The 10,448-nt window shown below is 35.6% G+C and overlaps 1 protein-coding gene across 1 annotated transcript; it reads right to left on the minus strand.

Moving 5' to 3' along the window:
• Positions 1-8,040: 8,040 nt before the first annotated feature.
• On the minus strand, positions 8,041-10,136 carry LOC125847212 (pentatricopeptide repeat-containing protein At5g27110; the record flags this gene model as incomplete). The annotated part of the gene is made up of 1 exon (XM_049526879.1): positions 8,041-10,136. A coding segment is annotated over exon 1 (2,085 nt), but the record flags the coding sequence as incomplete, so codon positions are not given.
• Between the last annotated feature and the right edge of the window lie 312 nt (positions 10,137-10,448).

A 10,448-nucleotide genomic window follows, 5' to 3' on the forward strand; every position in this document is an offset into this window, starting at 1 on the left:
TCTTTATTCCTCTTTATCGCATGTCCCTAGCAGAGCTTAATGAGTTAAAGGACCAAAAGGTTTATTAGATAAGGGTTTTATTAGACTGAGTATCTCACCATAAGGTGCTTTGGTGTCGTTTGTTTGAAAAAAGGATGGTCTCTCTAGATGTGTATTGGCTATGGATAATTGAATAAGGTTACCATTTAGAATAAGTATCATATTCCAAGGATAGATGATTTGTTTGATCAACTCTATGGAGCAAGTTACTTCTTTAAGATTGACCTTTGGTCGGGTAACCAATTGAGGGTGAAGGAAGATGACATTACGAAGATGGCTTTTCAAACCCTGTATGGTCATTATGAGTTTTTAGTGATGTCTTTTGGTTTGACTAATGCCCTGGCGGCCTTCATGAATTTGATGAATAAGGTCTTCAAGCAATATCATGATATGTTTGTGATTGTGTAAAGATAAGCATGTTGAGCGTTTGAGAGTTCTGTTCCAAATTCTCAATGATCGTGAGTTGTATGCTAAGTTTAACAAATGTGAGTTTTGGGATGGCATCATTTAATCTCTCTACTGTAGAAGGTGTAGATCTCTTATTAGTTGGTTTGAAGTTGGTGAGATTGCTTTGATAGGGCCCGAGTTGGTTCATGAGGCTATGGAAAAGGTTCAATTTATTCACGAAAGATTAAAAATGGCTCAAAGTTGACAAAACTCTTATACCGATGCTAGAAGAAGAGAGCGTGGGTTTGAAGTTAATGGTTGGGTCTACTTAGAAATTTCACTCATGAAGGGTGTGATGAGATTTGAAAAGAAAGAGAAGCTTAGTCCCCATTATGTGGGCCCATATCAAATTTTGAAGAGTATTGGCAAGGTTTCTTATGAAGTTGAGGTTCCTAATGATTTAACATCGATACATCCGATATTCCATATCTCCTTGTTGAAGAAATATGTTGGAGATCAGACATCCATTATACCTTTGGAAGGTTTGGGAGTTAAAGAAAATCTTTCTTATGAAGAGGTTTCAGTTGAGTTTTTCGACCGACAAGTCCGGAAGTTGAGAAATAAAGAAGTTTTTTCCATGAAAGTTCTTTGGATGAATCAATTAGTTGAGGGTGCTGCTTGGGAGGTCAAAGCTGGTATGATGTTTTGATATTCTCATCTTTTTCCCTCTGATCCTACTCTAGCTTGAGGTATTAGTTCCTCTTGGGTCATTCTTCTGGATTCATGTATTTTAGTCATTCTCATGTTTCCATATGCATGTATGTTCGTGAAAGTTTATTTTGATGTTATGATTTACATTGGAGTGATTCAATATGTTTATGTAGTAAAGTTTGATGAAAATTTACATTCATGTTAGGCTGTTTGTTTCTCTCTTACTCTATTAATGCTAGCTTAAATCTCATTCGAGGACGAATGTTCCCAAGGGATGAGATATTGTAACTTCTTGGAAGTTGGAAAGTTGAAAAGGAAAGAAAATGTAGAAAATTTCTCTGAAGCAATGGTCTATGAGTCCTACCTATAGACCGTAGAAAGTCCTACGAGCCGTAGGAAGTGAACATAGGACCCAGACTTGAGTTTTGGAAACTTTAGTTTCTGAGGATGACCGACGACTTGACAGGATGAACTGTAGGATGGGTGATAGTTCGTCGAACCGACCCATAGGAATGATTCTGTGATTCGGTTGGGACCTTAAGTCTACGGAAGTAAAGGACGGGCTCGTAGTTGGTTCTACGGACCGTAGGAAGGTTTGTTAGAAAAGTTCCAGACTTAGTGAAATTTTTAGGTTAGAGTTGAGATCTACGGTTTGGGTTTATGGAACATAGGAAGCCATGCGGGCTATACAAAGGTCTCATCGAAGATGGATAGATTTTAAGGTTCCAGTACTTTAGTTTACAATTGACCAGTTCAGTCCATAAAAAGTCCTATGGACCCTAGTTCCATAGATTGTGTCCGGTAATTATTTTAAATGGTTAGTCTTTTCCTATGTTCTTAAGGCCTAAACTATACCATTTTGACCCTAATTCCTAGCCCTATATAAGGTTTTTAAGTCCTAAAACTACCCACTCTAAATTTGTTCCCCTAAATTCCCAAATTCTAACTAAATTAATGGTCACCAATTCCCCTCTAAAACTCAAGGAAGAGGAAGAGGATTCCAGGGTTCTTCAAGTTCATGTATTCTCTCCTAGATTATATGCTTGACCAATTGCATGGCTCTAAAATATTTTCAAAACTTGATTTAAAAAGTGGATACCACCAAATTTGAATGAATCGTGTAGATGAGTGGAAAACTGCTTTCAAAACTAAGTATGGATTGTATGATTGTTTGGCGATGCCGTTGGGCTTAACTAATGCACCTAGTACTTTCATCAGGCTAATGAATTATATCTTTAAACATTTTCATGGCAAGTTTGTGATGGTGTATTTTGATGATATTCTGATCTTTTCTACATCTCTTGAAGAACATGTGAAACACTTGAGGTTAGTTTTTTATGTGCTTAGGGAGCAACAATTGTATGTGAATCTATCCAAGTGCACCTTTTTTTGTTGATAAAGTGATCTTTCTTGGTTTTGTTGTTAGCTCGAATGGTGTTGAAGTTGATGAAGATAAAACTAAAGCAATAAAAGAATGGACTTTTCCTACGAGTGTGACTTAAGTGATGAGTTTTCACGGACTTGCTAGTTTTAGTTTCTATAGGAGATTTGTGAGGGATTTTCGTACAATTGTTTCACCTTTAACGAAAGTCATTAAAAGGAAAAGATATTTAATTTGGTAAAAGAACAAGAACATGCATTTAATGTCATGAATGATAAGTTGTGTTATGCTCCTTTGTTACAATTACATGATTTTTCTAATTCTTTTAAAGTGATGCCAGTGGAAAAGGTATAGGGGTTGTTCTAACACAAGATTCTAAGCCTATTGCATAGTTTAGTGAGAAATTGAGTGGAGCTACATTGAATTATTATACTAATGATCGTGAATTATATGCCTTCGTAAGGGCTTTGGCTACTTGACTACATTACTTATCCCCACATGAGTTTGTGATAAAGGCTTGCCATGAACCATTAAGGTACTTGAAAAGTCAAGCTAAGTTAATAAACAACATGCCAAGTGGGTGGAGTTCATTGAGACGTTTTCTTATGTGATTTCATATAAACAAGGTAAGGATAACGTGGTGGCCGATGCATTGCCCGAATGTACATTCTTATTTCTACTCTTACTTCTAAGCTTATGGGATTTGATCACATTAATATTTGTACGTTAATGATTGATACTTTGGGTTGCTTATGATGCATGCTTGAAGGGACCCTTTGAGAAATTCACTCTACGTGATGGTTCCTTTTCAAGAAAAATAAGTTGTGTGTGCCAATATGTTCATTGCGTGATGTTTTCTAAGAGAGGCACCTTATTGGGGGGGGGGGGTTATGGGTCACTTTGGAGTACCAAAAACCGTAGATATACTTGCTGAAAAATTCTTTTAGACTGGCATGAGCAAGGATGTAGAAAAAATTATACATAATGTTTAAAATCTAAACATGCTAAATCTAGGATTTTACCACATGGGTTGTATACTCCATTGTTGTTCCAATTTCACCTTAGATAGATATCTCTATGGATTTTGTCTTAGGTGTAATGAAAAATGAAGAATGACAAGGATATTGTCTTTGTTGTGGTGGATAGATTCTCCGAGATGGCTCGCTTCATTCCATGCTTGAAAACTAATGATGCTTCTCATGTGGCTGATTTGTTTGTTAAGGAGGTAGTGAAGTTACATGGCATACCTAGAACTATTGTTAGTGATAAGGATGTTAGTTTTTAAGTCACTTTTGGCATGTTCTTTGGGGAAGGGTAGGGACCAAATTGTTATTTTCTACTTCTTTTCATCCACAAACTAATGGGCGAATTGGGGTGGTGAATAGAAATTTAGGGAACATGTGTAATGGTTGTTTTGAAGGGTAAATTAACTTCTTGGGAGAGTCACTTGCCTTTGGTGGAATTTGCTTATAATAGAACTATTTATTCTTTTACTAGGTCTTCTCCTTTTGAAGTTATTTATGGTTTTAGTCATTTACTCCTCTTGATCTAATGCCACTTCCTACTAATGATATTGCTAGTCTTGATAGAAATAATAAAGTTGAGATGATGAGGAAGATACCTTGGCAGACTAAACTTGCCATTGAAAGATGGAATAAACATGTTTCCTTGAGAAGAAACAAAGGGAGAAAGCAAATCATTTTTGCACTTGGGGACTTAGTTTTGATTCACATGCATAACAAACACTTTCCCTCCAAAAGGAAGTCTAAATTGCATCCTAGAGGCGATGGACCTTTCAAAGTTCTTGAGCGAATTGAAGATGGTGCTTACAAATTTGATTTGCATGGTGAGTATCAAGTAAGTGTTACTTTCAATGTTGCTGACTTGTCCTTGTTTGTTGTAGGATCTAATCCGAGGATAAATTCTTTCCAAGAAGAGGGTGATGCTAGCTCCATGGACACAAATGAGGCTATGGAATCCCTAAGAAGACCATCACGGTCTTAAGAGAATGAATTGCAAGTCATGATCGTTGGGCTTCAATGGCAAATCAAGAAGATGCTTATCATGGAAGAAAATCGCAAGAACGAGTCCAAAAATAGGGGAGAAGAATGGAGTAGGTACTACACATATTTTATCATTCAAGTTCAAGTCTAAATGGAAGAAGATTGGGACCCATGAAGCCCAACAAAAGAGTCTAAAAAGCTGAACGATTAAAGTTAAGTTTCCTAGTTTAAAAAGTTCTTTATTTTAAAGTTTCCTAATTTAAAAGTTTCCTAGTTTAAAGTTTTCCAAGTTTAAAATTTTTCTAGTTTAAAGTTATCCTAGTTTAAAGTTTCCATAAAGGTAGGAATGGAATCTCATTCTATGTGGGATATGTTTTCCCTATATATAGGGGTTGGTTTTATTATTTTAAGGCAGACAACATTATTATTAATTAAGAGTTTCTCTTCTTTACACTTTTGTGTGTGACTACTTGAGATTTATCTTACAACCTTATAAGAATGATTCTTAAGAGGTAATATTAATTTTTAACTTGATATCTTAGTCTCATACTAATTATTATCTCTAGTTTATTCGAAATAGGGGTCTAGATCACTTTTGATCTAAGTTTTTGAAAATTGACTCTATTAATATAATAATTAGTTTTAATCCGCTAATTTTGAATCTAAGATCAATTAGGGTTCTTAGCACCTCTCTAGAAATTTGGAGATTTTATTCTCAAATTTCACATATCTTTCAATTTCATTCTTTAATCTTAATAATTTCGCTTCCACATTATCTTTTGTTTATTCTGGTAACCCGATACTTACCAGGTTATCTTTGTTTGTTGTTTCATCTAAGATAAAAGTGTGTAGCAAGGAGTTGTACCTGAAAGGATGAGTGAGAAGACCCTTTCAACTTGGCACCATTAGAGCTTTGACTCTATGAATTGTGATATGCAATAAAGCGCTTATGGGCTCTTTAGGTTTCCGTTATGGTGAGTTAATGTCATTTTATGGGTTAGCCTTTACCCAAATGTTCATCATAGTGGATACAAAATTAAAATGTGAATTAAGGGTGTGTTTGGTAGGAAGGAAAACATTTTTCGGAAAATATTTTCCAATTTTCTCATGTTTGATTGGGTTAAATGTTTTGGAAATGTTTTCCAAATCAACTCATTTTTCTCAAATTTAAGGAAAATGACTTCCTTTCAAACCTTATGGAAAACATTTTTCAAAACTTTCTTCCAACTTCAAATTACAATTTTTTTGTTGAAAAAATCAATTTATTTTGTCCCTACCCTCAAACCAGCCCCCCAACCACCCACCCCCCTTCACCCAAAAAAAATTGAAGCTTGTAAAAAATGTTTTTAACTTCAATTTTTTTACCCCACCCTCACCCCTATTCCCAGTCCCCTACCACCACCACCTCCTCCCAAAAAAAATATTAAAAGTTATTTTTAAAATAAATTTTTAATTTCAATTTTTTATTTTTATAAGCCCCTACCCCCCTACCAATCCCCACCCCTTCAAAAAAAAATTTAAGTTCGTTTTTAAAAAATTTTTCTACTTCAAAAATTATTTTTTCTACTCTAGTAAAAATAAAAGATATTTCTCAAAAATATTGTTCATTCATAAATCAAACACTAAAAATCTTTTTTCCAGAAAATATTTTCTATTCACCAACCAAACATAAGAAAATAAGTCAAAAATCTACTTGTTTTCTAGGAAAACATTTTCCTTCATACCAAACACACCCTAAGTGATTCGATTTTGACAATTGAACTCAGCAGCGGACCAATGAACTAAGAACTAGAATGTGTTAGGTGGTAGTATCACTTCAACACATTTTCTCCCATCTCTAGTGGTGTCACTTAACACATTTTCTCCCACCTTTAGTTCCTTGTGCAAATGATACACGGGAAATAATTTTGTTAACAAATCAATATCCCCTCTCTAATCTATATAGGCTTCACATTAATTAAATTAAAATATTAACAACCAGAGTGCGGTACAGATATTACATTAGATAGCAGCATTTCATTAAAGAGCTTTAAAATGAGATCCATATGCCATGAGTTTTAGTCCATCTTCATCTATATGCATTAAAAAGTTGTGAAGAAAGGCTCATCCTCATAAATAAGAAAAGGCTGACTGAGAACCGGGGAGCCTCTTGATGTTTCCGATATCACAGATGGTTAGTCTATACTTCCTTCCTGCTTCTCCTTACTCTTTAACATATCGTTCACCTGCCCGCGCTTCAAGATTAAAATTTCACCAGAAATCTCTGAATGAGATTTTTTTGTATACAGCACAACTTATGGCATATATATCAAGCAGTACCCCCTCAACAATTTCTTTTTGAATTTTATTTCACCAAAGTATAGGCAATATACACGACTAACTCATTTGACTCTAGAGTTGGTTCCTACTAAAAAAACCAACAAATAACAAGAGCTGCAATCAAAGGACTACTATCTTAATAAACCTAATGAAGTCAACACCTTCTAGGAAGGGTCTGAACCATTGTACAAACAAAAATTCGGACTATTTTAACATGAAAAGCTATTAACTTTTCTAGTATACTCTTCCACTTGAGTCGTCTCTGTCCCACAATATGCAGCTGCAATATGATTCTTTTTGTGCTTCCCTTGCTACTTTATTAAACCTTCAACTGTTTCTCTCAAATCCAGAATGGTACATCACTGCAGCAAAAATATGCACCAATTTCATGTTGGCACATTATAGATGATACTTGAAGGCCACATGCCTAAGTTGCTTCAATGATCTGTTTAAATATTCCATAGCCAAGGCAAAGAGGTAAGGAGACATAGGCTCTCCTTACCTCAGCCACCTTCATGGCAGTATGCATCAAGAGCCTCCATGTAGAAGCTCTGGCAAATATCTGGCTGTTCATTCCAAACTCACCTCTAAGAGCTGAACCTTGCGAACAAGACATCCTACCTGAGATAAAGAATGCCAAACATATATCACATAATGCTGAAATTTTCAACTTACTAAGACAACTATTTTTCACTTCATAGCAAAACTAAACATTCTGTTGAAGATATATAAAATACAACCCTAGCTTAGGCAGTTTTCATATACTTTTCGATCCTCAAAATTTCTCAAGACATGCATACTCTTCATGAGCTACATCAAATTGTGTCAATTACATCATTTTGCCACAAGGCTAATAGACGAAGTAGGAAAGGTAGACAAAACTTGTCCAACTCATGTGGACGTGATGTCTCTCACAAGTCCAACCTATGAAATTATAGGATGGTAACAATATTAACACTTGGCATTCTTACGAATGTATACATAAAGCTACAAAAATAAATTCTTACCATAAATATTTCAAAACTGTCAATTTGAAAGTGAAGGATTTTGTTCTTATCCACTATGAGGGGAAGGTCCATAAGAGACCGAAAATGGTCATCCTGATCAGTTTGTCAGTGAGAGGCAGAAATATGATTGTCGTTTTATGGAAAAACAAAGTTATGTCTATGAGCAAGGAGATTGATTTGGTCAAGTAGTTCTCTTGCTATCAATGCTTAAGCATTCATAGGTTTCCACGTCACTATTTATTAAAGATAGACATTGATAAACATCGTCTACTAGCAGGAATGATTTATCATCTGCCAGGAATGTTTGAATCCTCTTGTCTACTTCAATCCAACTACATCCAGGTTTCTTCCTCAAGCCCAGCTCCTTCATCTTCAGTCTCAACTTGCGTACCTCATTCCATTTGTTCTGCGAAGCATATATTTTTGCTAAAATAACATAAGTGGATGGATCATCTTCATCCTTCTGAGTAAGCATCTTTGCAATTTCTTCTCCAATCTCTAACTCCCCATGCAAATGGCATGCAGAAACTAATACGCTTAACAACTCAACATCCTCCCTGGTGTCCAGGTTACTCTGCAGAATTGCATAGGCTTCACGCAATCTTCCAGCACGTCCAAGAAGGTCAATTAGACATGAGTACTCTTCAGCTGACGGTTGAATGCCATCGCCACTGACCATTAAATTAAAATACTGGAAACCTTCATCCACTAATCCTGCATGAGCACATGCAGAAATTACTGCGAGGAATGCAATTCTATCGGGTTTTACATTAGAATGCAGCATTTCATTAAAGAGTTTAAGCGCTTCAAAAGCTTGGCCATGAGATCCATATGCTGCAATCATTGTAGTCCGTGATACCAGATCTCTCTCAGGCAACTCATCAAAGACTTTAAAAGCTTCACTTACTGCACCACATTTAGCATACATATCAAGCAGCGATCCCATAACAATTTCATTGGATTCCAACTTATTATCAATGATACACTTGTGGATCTCCTTGCCATGTTCTAAGGCTGCCAACTGTGAACAAGATACCAAGGCACTAGTCAAAGTGATTGCATCAGGCTTTATCCCTGCCAATTTCATGTCATTATAAATGGCAAGTGCCTCCAAGTAGTAGCCAGCTGACACATGTCCAGAGATCATTACATTCCATGCTTCCACATTGTTCTTTGCCATCTTACTGAAGATGTTTTGCGCAGTCTCAACTCTGCCACATTTGAAATATAAGTCAACAAGTGAAGCATTAAGAAAGTCATCAGAAAGTATGTTATTTCGAATTATATATGCATGAAAAAACTTCCCGTGCTGCAGTTGAGCAGATTTAGAGCACGCCATTAATAAGCTACTTAAAGTCACAGAAGAGGGTTTCATGTTTTCTTTGTTCATCCTTTGTAAAAGCTGAATGCATGATTTGCTATCACCTCTCAAGCTGTACCCAGATATCATGGAGTTCCAAGAAACCAAACTCTTGGCAGGGATTTGCTCAAAAATCTCTTTAGCCTTCTCTAAGAGGCCACATTTCCCATACATGTCGACAAGAGCAGCACTAACAAAACCATCCAACAGAAACTTATTATTTACTAATTCCCGATGAATGGCCTCCCCTCTTTCAATATCTAAAAGCCTCGCACATGATGAGATTGCAGCTGTGTAAGTAACCGAATTAGGCATATATCTCAAATCTTTCATCTTGTCAAAGAATTGAAGGGCTTTATGAAATTGCCCATTTTGATAGTAGCACGAAATGACAGTATTCCAACACGCAATGTCTCTTTCCGGCATTTCATCAAACAGTTGTATAGCATAAGTGAACAAGTCACATTTGGCATACACGGCAATCACCGAACTTGCCACAACAACATCTGATAAAAACCCAGTTTTAATCAAATGAGCATGTATCATTTGACCATATTGGAGATTTCCTAAACCACTACAAGCCTTGAGTACACTAGGAAATGTGTAACTATCAGGTTTAAGATATGGGAATTGCAACAGTTTGTCAAAGAGGTCAAGAGCTTCATTGAACAATTGGTTCTTAGTATAAGAAGCAATGAGACCATTCCACAAAGTGATATCAAGAGGATTCTCAAGATTTTGAAAAACCAATTTAGCGGAATGGAAATCTTCGCAAGATATGTATAAATTAATTAGATTCTTGGATAAGTTAATATCGCTTTGTAACCCTAAAGTAACAATCTTCTGGTGCAACAGTTTGCCTCGTTTCACTGATGTTGAAGATGATTTCAAGAGAGACAAAATTTTGATATAATCCATTGATGTTCATTCGAAATACTAATCAGTCCATGACACCCTACTCTCTCCTTTTTTATTTGATTTGATGTGATACCATTTAACTATTACTCCCTTTGTCTCATATAAGTATTTTGATTCAGCATCAAGTTTAAGAAACAAAGAAAATTTTTTAAAACTTGTGATCTAAAATAAATAATAGAAATTTGTAAGACTGTAAATCATTTCATTAAGGGTAAAATTAATATTTTATAGTTAAATTGTTATTTTATATAGAAATGTGTCATTCTTTTTTGTACTGACTAAAGAGGAAAGTAAGTCATATAAATTGGGACTGAGGAAGTAGT

Source organism: Solanum stenotomum, chromosome 12, assembly GCF_019186545.1.
Source record: "Solanum stenotomum isolate F172 chromosome 12, ASM1918654v1, whole genome shotgun sequence".
NCBI lineage: Eukaryota > Viridiplantae > Streptophyta > Magnoliopsida > Solanales > Solanaceae > Solanum > Solanum stenotomum.